The sequence below is a fragment of the Netta rufina genome (genome assembly GCF_964035555.1).
Source record: "Netta rufina genome assembly, chromosome: 2".
NCBI lineage: Eukaryota > Metazoa > Chordata > Aves > Anseriformes > Anatidae > Netta > Netta rufina.
This window is the reverse complement of record NC_140124.1, coordinates 74,877,809-74,892,344: the sequence shown is the minus strand read 5'-3', so window position 1 is coordinate 74,892,344 and position 14,536 is coordinate 74,877,809. Positions and strand designations below refer to the sequence as shown.

Here is a 14,536-nt window from a genome sequence, read left to right as displayed (position 1 = left end):
TTGACTTGCTGTGAAACATGCTTTTTTTCATTTTCTATCCTTTTAACAATAATTTCTTTCTTTGTGTGCAGGTTTTCTCTGGATCGTCACACAGACCTTGACAGGATATTCAATATTCATTCTGGAAATGGGTCCATCTATACTTCTAAGCCACTTGACCGTGAGATATCACAATGGCACAATCTTAGCGTTATAGCAGCTGAGATCAGTAAGCCAATTTGATCTTTTTTTCATTCAGTTTTCCTTAGCCTGCAAAGTTACAGCTGTGGCTCCATGCAAAAAAATAAAAATAAAAATAATAATGAAAAAAAAAAACATTTCCTTCCTGCCACCCAATTCTGTAAGATATTCTTGGAAATTAAATTGGGGTAATAGATAACAGCAGCTATCTCCATGTTGCTTTTTTTCCCCATCTTCTTCCTTCAATGACCTTTAATATCCAAGCTACTTTTGAAATGTCACCCAATTAAGTAGTAACACTGGAGTGATTTTGTTCCCTTTCTTTCCTTTGAGGAAAATGACAGATTTTGATGTTACAGTAGCAGAGTTCAAAATGGTAATCTATGCTTTTGTCTCTTTAGGTTTCTTCATTTCCTTAGGAATAATTTTATTATTCCTTTGGTATCCACACCTACAGCTCTTGGAATCTTACAAGTTAGTTAGGTTCCACTTGACCCCTAAGATGTAACTTTTCTTGGACTGTTTACATCATCTTTTTGTAGATACTTTCATGTTGAAAGTACAAAGAGGAAAGCAAAGATCCCACCACATGGTTGAGATTAACTCTAATCCCTCTGCCAGATAATTTTCTGAGAGACAAAAATCTGATCTTTGAAATCAGCTAGTGAAGGTCATGTGCTTTCAAAGACACTGATTTTTAGGGTTAATTCTAAATCACTCAGAGAAGTTGCTGATCAGCAGAGAAGCACAACTGGCAGGAACTACAATGCAGAGAACTAAATGGAACATCATGTCCAGACAATTAACCAATCTTAGCCTGCCCAGTACTATTTCTGCAGTCGGAGACCAAGTGTCTCCTGCAGTAGGCTGGTTGTATTGAGCACACCCAGTAGCTTTTTTTTTTTTTTTTTTTTTTTTTTTTTTTTTTTTGCAGTGCATGTTCATGAGCTTGCACTCTTTCACAGTGTTATCCACTGTTGTAAGAATACTTATCAGAAGCATTTATATACTGAAGAAACCTATTATCATTTTATACTTATATCATATCACAGTGTTCAACTTATTTCCTGCCAGAATATAGTTGGAGCAGCTAAGCTTCTCTAAAGAGGTACATTTGTTTTGGAGAAAGAATGGAAGGGGGAGAATAGTTTTCAAATATTTAAAAATATTACCTGTGAAACATGAGACAACAGGAGAGCAGTGATAAAAATTGAATGCACTTGGAAATCTAGTATAAATATGGAAAAAAATGTCCCAAACCTGCCACTTTAAACATTTCAGCATGTCAAAAAGATCCACATCACATTTCAGCAAAGACATTATAAATCACATGTGAACTTAATGTCAGTTACTCCTGAATATTTACTGTTTTCTTTGCTTCAGCTTAAAATGAAAAAAATAAATAAATATGAGTCATCCCTATTGCTATTTATCCATTACGGTAACAAAATCATATCAATTTTAGCTACCAGCCAACAGAATTCAAATAAATGGCTGTACTTTGTTACTCCCAGGCATTACTCTTGCTAGATCTGCAAGTGGGATCAATGAACTTGTATTACTGAATTAACCTATAGTAAGTAATGAGAGGGCACTCTAAATAATACTAGGGGTAGGGCATCTTGGGAGGTAGACGGAGTTACTATTGTTGGTTTTTAACCTAAAGTCTGAAAATCTACATTTGTATTTTTAAGACAATTTAAACATAAAAAACTCTAATTCTAATCACTTCTGATTTTTATTGAGATATTTATATTGGCTTTATCAGAATTTCTCCCGGCTTAATAAAGGCACAGGAAAGCTTTAACCATATGTCTCTTCTGTGTAAAACAAATCAGATTTAAAATTACAAATCAAAACCTTACATCAGAATGATACCCCTGAGCCCACCAAATCAACAATTTTGTCATTATAGTAATGGGCATACTTTTCACATGCTGTATTTGCATAGAACATTAGCAGTAGCAGCCCCTACTTTCATGTAAAAAAATTAATTGCTCACTAGATAACAACACATTGTTCTTTTTTTACTCTAAGCAAGACGTCTCCTTACTTTTCAGCAGACCTGATTCTTACCTGGTACCAGTTTATATGCTACATTTTGATTAATTTCAAACCTAATTTTAAATGTCTACTGCTCATTATATTTGGAAGATAGAATAATTTTAGTAGGAAAATAAGCTCATTATTCTTCTCTTTTCTCTTGTCAGACAACCCCAAAGACACTACTCGTGTTCCTGTCTATGTAAGAATTTTGGATGTTAATGACAATGCCCCACAGTTTGCTGTGTTCTACGATACCTTTGTCTGTGAAAATGCAAGAGCTGGACAGGTATGCCTTTGATAAATACTATCCAACTTTGCTATGGCATTCAATTGTAGATCATTCTTGCCTGTTTTTTGGGATAAATTATGTCCAAAATATCTTTTGAAATTTTGAAAATGAAAGTAGCAAGTAGCTCTCTAGGTGAGGCTTAGAGTGAAATACCAATATATTACAACCGCATCAATGTGTGAATTACCACTTTCATCAACCTAACTCTTTAGTATTGTTAAATCCTAATTAGATAAGCCCAAGAGACATGGACATAATTAGCTTTGCCATTACCTTCACAGAGAAAGCAAAATGTTATATTTATCTACTAAAAAGTTGATTTATTTTCAATAAATTACAACTGGCAAACCTCAAATATATTTCAATTCATTCTGTTGGTGATTACAGCCTACATCTGTCACCTTTGTATTTCTTTTTCTTTTCCATTTGTAATATTTGTCTTATTATCCCACCAAAGACTTTTGAAAATAAAATATACACCATACATTTTTCATCTGGGAACATATGATTTTGTTTTGCTTCTTATGGGCTACAGAAAGCATACTTTAATTTATGTGAAATGACTGCAGCGCTTAATATCCAGTTCCTAATAGGCAGCTGCTTATTAGAACTGTTAAAAAACTGTTTTCCTATTAGAGCGCAGCATGTCCCAGAGCACAGTCAGCCAGTTATAAATCCTCTAAAACAATCACAATAGAAACTCAGTGTAAGCATTTCAGCACCTTTGAATAGAACATGGAAGAAGTGCCAGCTTGTCTTAACTGTTTCAGTTATCACATTCAGGTTGCCATTTGTCTTTCTAAAGCAACAGTAGTTAGAAATTATAACAAGGGACTTAAGCTTCAAATTTATAATATACTAAATACTGAGCAATATTGAGTAATATTTGTCTCCTAGTAGATTTTTAAGATAATTCAAGCTGATGGATGAATGGAAATTCCTGACTAAAAATCTAGAATTTCTGACAGTTGTGTCTTCAATGAATGCTAAAATAACATTTTAATCAATTCAAATATAAGATATGTGTTGAGAATTGAAAATGTAGAAAAGTGAATTTTCTTTTGCAGTTTCACCAGCATCTCTGGTTGAAAAAAAAAAAAAAAAAAAAAGAAACACATTAATCCAGAACTCTTATTCTGTTTGAAGTTTTAGAATCTGTTTTGTCCAGGTTTAATAACGATAGAGAACACAAACAGCATTGTATTTTCAGGTAAATGTACTTTGGAGTATCCTTTTCTTTCTGAGCTACCTAAAATATTTAAGTTACTATAATTTTAAGATAAATATAAAACTTATTTCTGCATTAAAACTCAATTTCTGTTTACATTCAGAAATGGCTGTCAGACCAAACAAACAAACAAACAAAACCTGACTAAGTATTTATAACTAATAAGAAGCTAAATAAGTGTACATACCCATTTATTTGAAGTGTTATAATGCTCAGCAGTATATCCCTTGTCAGAAGGAAGTGCCATTTTATATGTAATATATAATTATAATTATTATATATATTATATAATTATAACCATTTTTAAACAATCTGAGTTGCAATTGAGTCTTTAAAAAAATCAATTCACAGGAAGAGAAAAAAATACAATACAGGATAACACGAGTAATCTATTTGAATGTAATTATATTCTTGCTAACTGGAAGATCATTAATAAGACTTGTTATTTTGAAATTCAGTCTGTCTTGAGGGATTGAATACAATTAATCCATACTAAATAACGTTTGGTTCCTTCCATGTGTGTTAATTTTTCTTTCCTGATTGTTTTTCTCCACTGTCTCTCTCCTCTCTCTCTCTCTTTTTTTTTTTTCTTTTTTTTTTTGTGTGTGTGTGTGTGTGTGTGCATGTGTCTTTGGCGCTTCACAATCTTCTCCTACTCTGGTTATTTTAATACATATATACATGTGTCTTGGGGATTATATATATATATATTTAAAATGTAAAAATATTGAGTAACAAACATACACCACATGCCATAGGCCTTGCAGTAACAGACCTGTACAGCCTCAGATGCCCAGCACCCTTCTGGTCCTTTCAAAAACCGTGCCCTTTCTCTGAAGGACTATCTGCCTGAGCCAGAAGTAGCAGATAGGAAAACAGCGTGGCTCCCTACAGCTTTCAAAGCCTCAGAAGTAATAAGGAATGTTGGAATGTTGTGTTTTCATCTTTTTGGGTCCCTAAGAATGCTTGCTTAGTTTTACCAAATCTAGTAGATATGTATACATGTATATAGATATGTATATATCTACTCCCTTTTTAATTTTTGCCGATGTTACATAAATCAGTCTAGCTCATCATAAATTCTCTTTAAACGACATTTTAAAATGTCTGATTTATTCTTTTTTGCTTGCTTGTTTTTCCTGAATCTTCATCATAAATTATATAATCATGCTAGGTTTCTTTCACTAATTTGCTCCTCCTCTTCTTATAAACTCATTTGACCCACATATAAAAACGTGTTTTTTTTTTATCAGGGATATTTACCCCAACATAGCTGTGCTTAAACATGGCTTTTGTTACCTCTATATTTCCAACAATTTCCTTACTGTATTCAACAGATGTCTTTCTATTCATTATTCCTCTTATTGAACTTGTTGAACTTATTGAAATTAAAACAAAATATCTATTTAAAACCTAAATTATTTCCTAATTCATTTTCTAGTAATTTAGTTACTTCTCTCTCTCTTTTTTTTTTTCTCTATATGTTTTTATAGAAGTTTCTTGTATCTTTTGATCCTGAAGTATTAGTTTATCTTTCATTTTTGTATCTCCCTCCTTTCTTTAGTTATACTACAATTTGTGGTCAATTTACTTGAATATTTTCTTCTTTCTTCTTCTGTCTCTTTTAATCTATTTTTACTTCAGTCCCTTCAGTCTATTTCCTTATATTTCATGTATTCCAGTGGTTTTAGTGGTACTAGAATTTTATTTTTGCACCATTTTATTCAATAACTCTCAAAGTTTTACTCTGACTTACTCCAGTAAAATAAAGTTTTAGTAATGGAAATCAACATAGGGTTTCCAAATAACTTTTTTTTTTCCTTAATAACACATATTTTCTTTTATTTGCACAGAACTTAAAAGCAAACGTATAGTTTGTTTCAGGAAAAAAAAAAAAAAAGAAAGAAAGAAAAAAAAAAAGATTATTTACATTTTCAGAGGACCTAAGCACAAAGGCAAATTGTTTTGGAAAAAACAACCTACACAGCAACATTGTTTCTACTGTTTTATCTATTTTTTTTCAGTGGCTAGCAACCCTCTTTGACTACTGTAAGGCTCTTATATTTCTGTCTGGTTTTCATTGGAGTAACGTTCTTGGCTTCCCTGCTGTTGTCACTGCTTTGTGCCACTGCTAGGATGCATGAAGCAACATACTGTGGGAATAGTGGAGGTATCCTACAGCTGATCAGTACAAAGGGAAAACCATGCTGTATGAAATGTAGGGTATTTCACATCAATACTAATGACATCAGGAAATCATACATGAAAATGCATTCACATTCTGTTTATTTGTTTTGTTTAAGGTAACCCAAAAGCACCCCCTCTCTCCCCCCACCCTATACCATGAGAAGTAAACGGAACAAAGGACAAACAGTAACATTTGTGTTTTGATGCACTGTCTGGAGCAATGGAATACTCACCAACCAGGCTTGCCCCTCACCACATCTACAACACAAAAAAAATAAATAAATTTTGTGACTATTGCATTCATATTATGTAATGTAAGAACCCCCTTAGATTATCAATATTGTTTTGTGTCAGTAAACTTACCAATGCAGTTGCTCTGTCTATAAAGGCTACGAAAAATAATTTTATTACCATTCCAAGGAAACAAAAGTTCCCCAGATTTCCATTTTTTGAAATAGCTGTGATAGCATTTAAACTTCCTCAGACTAGCTATTTCCTGGTAGGCTCTCTCTTTCTGAAATTCTGGTGTGTTAAATCAGTTTATCATGAAAAGTCAGGGTGATGTAGAACTTGATCTTATTTATTTTCTCCTTTACTTTATCCTTCTCCTAAATAAACAGGATTTCTAATGAGACAGGAGTATGTGGATGGATGTTGTTGTTTAATTTCATTTAAAAAAAACATAGTATGAAATGGTATAGACAAATATAAGAAACTGAAGACTAAAGCCTTTAATGTTTCAGTATTGTTTAGTTTTCCTATGAAATAACAAAAATATATGTTAGCAATGGCAAATATGCTGTAAGACATATTATCTATATTTACAACGCAACTCTGGGTGGTAGATGAACTATAAGGCAGGGTTTACTCTCTACTATTTCAAAAGAAAATGCTGCTGAAGAACTAATGTAGATCTTGATTACAAATAAACAGGTGTACTCCGTGATAAACGTCTTTTTGTTCTTCAAGTGGATTTGCATATATTTAATAGTTACCCTGCAATCATTTACTGCCCATAGTTTTCAGAGTCAGGCAAACAACAGCTAAAAATGATTATACTGAAGGCTGTATCAGTCCTTGAAGCTTTAAGAATGAGTCCATCTTTGGTAAAACACAGATAGTATTCCAAGTGGCTGCCTAGCAACTGTGCAGAAAGGAAAGCTTGTGCAACACAGCTCCCATGGTTACTTACACTCTTAATTACTTCCATCAGTGCTGTGCCCACAAACAATGGGATAATAACCAGATGGAAATTGTCGAGTTACTATATTTACCTGCAGCAGACGGTGGTAAAGTGTGCCTAAACTGTTTAGATCTGTGGAAAAAAAAAAATGGGGTGAACAAAGACACATTTTCGTAAGATCCATAAATTGCCCCCAAGAAGGCTGAGATTGAAATACTGGAGGAACAAGACATGGAACAGAAAATACAATACTCTGAAAGTCTGGAAGATAACGTAAGTCTTATGAACCACTTTCACCTTGCAATCACTTGGACGAGGTAGAAAAAGAAGAGTCAAACACAAAGAACTGTCAGATACAAATGGTATGGGTTTGAAGGGTTTGACGCCAATCCAAGTGTTGATTAGACAAGTCTTAGAGAAGAGGAAGAACCTTTAAAGTCTAAATGGCTAATCTGAAAAAAATCTGAAAACACGATTTCCTGTGACACACCAGCACACTGGGGTTATTGGTGTCTCCTCTCCTTTGTTTTGACCAGAACCCGTGAAATAAAGGAATGGAGGAAGCAAATACAAAGAAGCAATCATGAAAACAACAAATGGTAATGCAGCTGAGTGAGGTTTCCGACCTCACCCCACTCTCAAACAGAAGTTGTGATAACTCTTTTTGTTCAACAGTCAACAAGTCAAACATCCCATTTAGGTTGTGGGACCTCATCTCCCACCCAAATTTCCAATGCTGCTATAATTGTCTGCAAGAGAGATGGAGTAGGCAAGCAAAGAAATCACTGAAACAATCTACATCACTGATTGTGGGCTACGCATCTGTATTTTGAGTACTTCTCAGCAATATAGGAAGAATCTGCTGTTTCCCTTGCTCATTTGTATGTTGAGGCCATGCGTTGTCTGAAGCCTGCTTCACATACAGGTCTTGAAAGAACATATGCAGTGCTTCAGAAAGTTGACAGGAAGATGGTGCTCCCTCCGAAGCCCACAAGCCCTGATCTTCACCCACACTGGTGAAAAGTGTGTGTTCCTTGTGCTGACATACATCAGGAACTTGGGTGCAGCAGAGATACTGCAAGGAGAACTTTCCAGGCTTGCACAGGAGATGATGAGTGCTTGTTTTATGTGTATATGCATTTATTTGAAAAGGAGCTAGTAAAGCACTTCCAGTGTAAATTATCAGTAATATCTAAATCTGCAAGGATTGTTAAAAGCTTAGGTTCTAATTGAGAACAATAGCAAAACAAATAGTGCTGTTACTTGTGATGTACCTGTGAGATGCTATAAATGTGATAATGCACATAAACACATTGTTTCAATAAGATTGTCCTTAAAACTTTACCTTTTAAAGATACATATCAGTAACTAATAGGAAACTGCATAATATTTAGTCAGCCAAACATTTCTTAGCATTTCCAAATTATCTGTACATTTTCATATCCAAAAGATGCTTGCAACCAAAAAACAAAAAGCACAAGAAGAATTTTTTCTTCCTAATATAAGCAAATTACTTGAATTTGCTTACAAAATGTATTATATTGTCAAACATGATCAGTATTCAATTCAGAACTTCAAATGCTACAAGAAATGATGGATGGGAAAGTTAATAGGTGACTTTTTTTTTGCAGTTTGTTCTGCTAAGGGATCTGGACACTGGTTGATATTGTTGTGGTGGGTTAGTAACCTCTGTAAATTATATATATAAAACAACTAGGCAATAAAAAAAATCTAAATACTTATTCTAAAAGATGGGTATGGACAATCACAAGTAGATAACTGGATTTTCATCAGCTTAACACCAACAACTGACTGTGTTCATGGTCTCCACTTGTGAAGTAAAACGGACTATTTTTTTCTTGACTTAAGAAATATCTTTAATTTTGCAAAAGTCTCTAAAGATTTATTTGCCAATTTACTTATAAACTCACTAAATAATTAAAAGATTCATTCTTTAAAAGCAAGTACTATACTACAGTTGTATTATCTGTTTTGCTCATCCAGTAAGATTTTGGAGTTTTATGTGATTAAACAAATTTAGAGGAAGACAAAACTCTACATGAGAAAGAACATAAAGTGCTGTATTAAAATAACTCAAATCCTTGCCTCATGAAGAAATTTGTTGCTGTATTCTGGATGTACAAGAAAGAAATTGGGAGTTAATCATGCATTTGTTAAACTGGAGTATAGTGCAATCATTGATGTTAAAGATGATTGGTCCTGACAAAACCTTAAAAACTGATGTATTTGGAGGAAGGGGAAGAGGAAAACCAAAGAATTTAACAAGTATGCCACAGGGAAGGAATTGTGTCAAAAATTAGAAGTTATTGCATGCTCGAAAAAACACTGCAATTTAAAATGATGGATCAGATATGAAGAATAAAAAAAAAAAGACCTAGGCTAAAGATTAATCTATTTTTGGCAAGTTAAACTTAAGAAAATAACTGAACATTCTCTTTCTCACACACACACACAAAACAGCAATAGGTATAGTTTTTATTGCTAAGGTGTAAAACAAAATAAAACACCACACAAAGCACTGAAACAAAGCAATGGAGAAAACAAAAAATGTGTTTTGTTTGGTAAGTGGCTCCTTGATAGCCTTAGGTCTAGAAATGTCAGAGGAAAAAAAGCCAAACACTTATTTACCTGACAGATACACAAACACTGATGAAAGTTTTACTATTACTAGCAAACAAACAAACAACAAAAAAAAAATGTAGGGATTGCAGAAAGCACTCCATTTAAGCATCAAACAGATCTGATGCAGCTTATTCAGAGAACAGTGACACCAGATTCAGATCCCAGCCTGCGGTGGTGAATCTGTATGGCATTATGTATTACATGTTTCACAAGTAGAAATATATCCATATAATTTAACTGGCATTTTTAATTTCAAGTATCTTATTTGTATCTTTTGCTTTACTAAGAAACAGAAAAATGTTGTTTTAGAAACAAATGTTCTTATTTTGAAATTTAATTTGAAACTTTAACTTCCTTACCAAAAGCATCTAATAAAATCTAATATCTGATAAAATAGCATTTTTATCATATATATATATATATATATATGTATATACACATATATATATCCTCTGAATTCCTGTTTTAGGTGTTGATTTGATCATAGTTTTGTTCTTTATGTAGTTACAAAAATATATAAATATGTATTAAAAAAAAAGAAACAGAGGAGGACTAAGTTATAAGCTGACCATTTTACATGTGTACATGTAACACCATATGAAATATGTATGGGCTCTCTTGTTGGAAAACTTATATGATACATTTTTTCAACATTTGTTCAGCTAATATGTCCTGCAGTTTAAGTATTAAGTCAATATGTACATAGTTTGCATACAAAATTTTCTTAACTCTTCTAGTCTTAAAATAATCACAGTTATGTAAACAAACTATATGTATGCTTGTTTGTTTGTTTTGTTGATGTTTCTTTGTTTGCTTGCTTTTTCTTCCCTGTAGCTTATTCAGACCATAAGTGCAGTAGACAAAGATGACCCTCTCGGGGGACAAAAATTTTTCTTCAGTTTAGCTGCTGTAAACCCTAACTTCACTGTTCAGGATAATGAAGGTAAAATTCATGCCTAGCCCATGGAAATTGTATCTTTACTATCTCATATACATGCCTATAATATCTTGAATTTTCTTTTATATCTACCAATATATAGACAAGCTCTTTAGGCTACTGCTAACAATAATAATTCTTCATGGATGTTTGTGGTTTGGGACTTCTATATTTTCATCTGTGCAGGAAAGGCAAAAGTTAGTTTGGTAAAAAATAGAATTAAAAAAGTTATAAAGAAAATCAGTGAAAGTGTTCGTTTAGGGTGAGTAACCAAATAAAGGGAGGAGAAAAAAAGCTTCAAAAATGGCTTCACGTCGCAAGGTTAGATGTTTCACTTTAGCCTTCTGTCTGATTCCAATTCCCCTGATTTCTGTTTTGCTTCTTTGTGATGATGAATGAAAATGATGACTCCAAGCACCAGTTTGTTACTTCCTTTGATTCTTTGTCAGATTCCTCAGCTCTAATCAGGTAAAAAATTTCAGAAGATTCTGTGGGACAACAAACTCATTTTGGCCTTCATTATCTGTACAATTAACAGAGATTCTGTAGATCACAGAAGGATTAAATGAGGGGATACAATGTAACATTCAAATAAGTTAAATTCATAAAGGCAATGGGAATAATTATATTTTAATGATGAAGAATACAGGAAGTAACAGGCTGCAAACAACTTGAGGAAGATTTGGGTTAGATACAAACTACATCAGTAGGGAGAGTGAAGAACTGGAGTGAAATTGTTTGTGTATCTTATGAATTCCCCAGCAGCAGAGAAAGGTATTTAAAGACACGTCAGACAAATTGTTTTTGATACTGAGTGAAACAAATAGCATGCAAATACCTCAAAGCAATCAAGGGATGTAGTAAAGAAGAACTTTGTATTTTCCTTCATGGAGGACATGAAAAAAAATATCAATTAATTTTTTAAACAAATATTACATCCTAGTGATTATGTCCTGAGCATGTAGAGGTATTGACCTTGGTGTTTCTTTTCTATCCAAAATTACTTTCTTCCTTTTGCATGAGTTATTTTAATTCAGCGTGATATTGGCTGGCAAGATTTACCTTTTTTACCTGGCTGGCAACCATTTACCTCAAGAAATCCACGTGTGATGGAAATGATATCTTCCTTCTAATGTCCATATTTTCCCTCTTTTGGACTAAAAAGTCCAAAACTGTAGTGTAGACTTACATTTTCATAAGCATAAAGTGGCTTTGACAATAGAACAGTCTCTTCCTGTTGCTCATTTCTTTCCAGTACCTTTTTCTTTCCTTCTCTGCCCTTGCATTGAATAGACTTGATGCTCAAATGTATTACGTAGAACTAAGATTCTTTTGCCACAAATACAGTTTATTAAATTCACATCTCAAAACTGAGCAGGAATACCATCTTTCAGTTTTCTGAATTCCTGAAAAAATTTTCCAACAAAAATTCTACGCCATGTGCTAAAGTATATAATTCATTGTTCTACAGCATGTTGAAATTGTTTTAGTGTGGAAAATCTCATCCTGCATTTACAGATAGCATTCCCCTGGGTGCTGTCACAGAAGATCCATGGAAAGAATCTTTCAGAACAGAGTGCTTGTTAAACAGCGTGAAGTGGAAGGTTATTTTTTCTCCGTTGGCCACTTCATTTCAGGGCTTTAGCCATGGAATGGAACTGTGTTGTGCACTGCATGCATTAATCTATAAAACATTTTAAGCTTTGAGAAATCCTCTTTTCAAATCACACTCAGAGGTTCTGCAGAGGCACAGAGGAGCAGGCCAGCTGTACATAAAAAATCATAAATAGCTTTCTGATTAAATGTGAATGTCACTAGAGAAGAGAGGGATCACTATGATATGAGGAAAAGCCCATTTTGAAATACTACCAGTGACGTAAAATATTATAGCTTGCATGTACTGTATGTGATACATGTTCTATATTCCTATACAATACAACAGTATATTTTAATCAATCTAGATAACACTGCCAGAATTTTGACAAGAAGGAATGGCTTTAGTCGACACGAAATAAGTACATACCTTCTACCAGTGGTGATATCAGACAATGACTACCCGATCCAGAGCAGCACTGGCACGCTGACCATACGCGTATGTGCCTGTGACAGCCGGGGAAACATGCAATCCTGCAATGCAGAGGCCCTGCTCCTCCCTGCTGGCCTCAGCACAGGGGCACTGATTGCCATTCTCCTCTGCATCATCATCCTGCTGGGTAAGAAAAATAAATGTATATTTTCCCCTGTGAGCAAATGTGTCAGGCCTGACACATTTTACAAAGCTATGCAGGTTGGTAGAATTAATGACCAGGGGTTTTGCTTCTTTTGCAAGAAACATTCAACTGCGAATTAAAAGAAAAAAAAAGGAAAAACTGTTTGCCTGGAAATTGGACACAGTAAAAATGAAATCAGGTTCCAGAGTGTTAAATGTATCAGTGTATAACCAGCAGCATTTTTATCCTTTTGTTGTCTTTAAAAAAGGGGATCAGGCAGAAGGAATAACATAATCAAAAATCGCTTTCTTTCATTTTTAACTTACTTGTTTTGAGAGAGAGGAAAAATCTTGTTTTATTTAAATAAATACCTAAAGTCAACTTGCAGTATATATTTCACATAGAATATGCTAGTGAATACTTTTACTATATTAAATCACTGTCTATCCAGAGGTTTCTGTGGGGCAACAAAAAATTTGCAAATTTTGTATACACACTATTTTGTGGTTTTTAGAATATCACTTAATGACCAGTTGGAAAACAGTTTGAACAGTATACTCCAAGCTTAAAAAAAAAAAAAAAAAAAAAAAGGAAAAGAACTTCAGAATAAACCTGGCTATTTTAACACTCATCAAAGTTATTACAGGAGCGCTAGACAAAGCTCATGGTTCTGTAAAGCAGCACACACAATGTTTGCATTAAAAGCACATTTTGGTACAGCCCTTACTGTGTTACTGTAATGGGAACAGTGAAGTTTATCCATTTATCAGATTTATCAGGCAGAAATGAGCTGGTGAAATGTTGCTGAAGTAAATCTGTTGTATCTGATGGTTCTGCTACTAAGAACTTGTTCAATTGAGATCTTTACCCATTCTTTCCTTCTCCCTTCAAGTTATAGTGGTGCTGTTTGCTGCTCTGAAGAGGCAACGAAAGAAGGAGCCTTTGATCCTGTCTAAAGAGGACATCAGAGACAACATTGTGAGTTATAACGATGAAGGTGGTGGAGAGGAAGACACCCAAGCCTTTGATATTGGCACACTGAGGAATCCTGCAGCTATCGAAGATAAGAAGCTTCGACGAGATATTATCCCTGAAACATTATTTGTACCACGGAGGACTCCTTCAGCACCAGATAACACAGATGTCCGAGATTTCATTAACCAAAGGCTAAAAGAGCACGATACTGATCCTTCTGCACCACCGTATGACTCACTTGCAACTTATGCCTACGAGGGAAATGATTCAATAGCTGAATCCTTGAGCTCCTTAGAGTCAGGTACTACCGAAGGAGACCAAAACTATGATTACCTCCGAGAATGGGGCCCTCGGTTTAATAAGTTAGCTGAAATGTATGGTGGAGGAGAAAGTGACAAAGACGCTTCTTAACCTACAGTAGGCTACATTTTTGGTTCCTTTGAGCGGAAGTAATTTTACAGACACCTTCTGCACTCAACAGTATTTAACATTCAGGAAAATTTTCCTGCCACTCAGCACAATGGTTTCCTTTTAAAATTTGTTTCCAGTTTGTCCATTAATGTCATTCATTCTTTCTAGTAGAATGCCACTTGGAATATATACAGCATTTTATTTAATCACCTTCCAAGAGCCAAAGCTATGGAAATTCAGTGTTGTC

General features: G+C 34.1%; 1 protein-coding gene across 1 annotated transcript in view; it reads left to right on the top strand.

Moving 5' to 3' along the window:
- Window positions 1-14,289, top strand: part of CDH10 (cadherin 10) — a gene marked incomplete at both ends in the record, with an annotated part of 60,440 nt that extends 46,151 nt beyond the window's left edge. The window contains 5 exons of the mRNA XM_084283215.1: window positions 72-208; window positions 2,391-2,512; window positions 10,591-10,699; window positions 12,655-12,906; window positions 13,796-14,289. Coding sequence (XP_084139341.1) covers window positions 72-208; window positions 2,391-2,512; window positions 10,591-10,699; window positions 12,655-12,906; window positions 13,796-14,289 — 1,114 coding nt within the window. The remainder of the gene's footprint in view (window positions 1-71; window positions 209-2,390; window positions 2,513-10,590; window positions 10,700-12,654; window positions 12,907-13,795) is intronic.
- Between the last annotated feature and the right edge of the window lie 247 nt (window positions 14,290-14,536).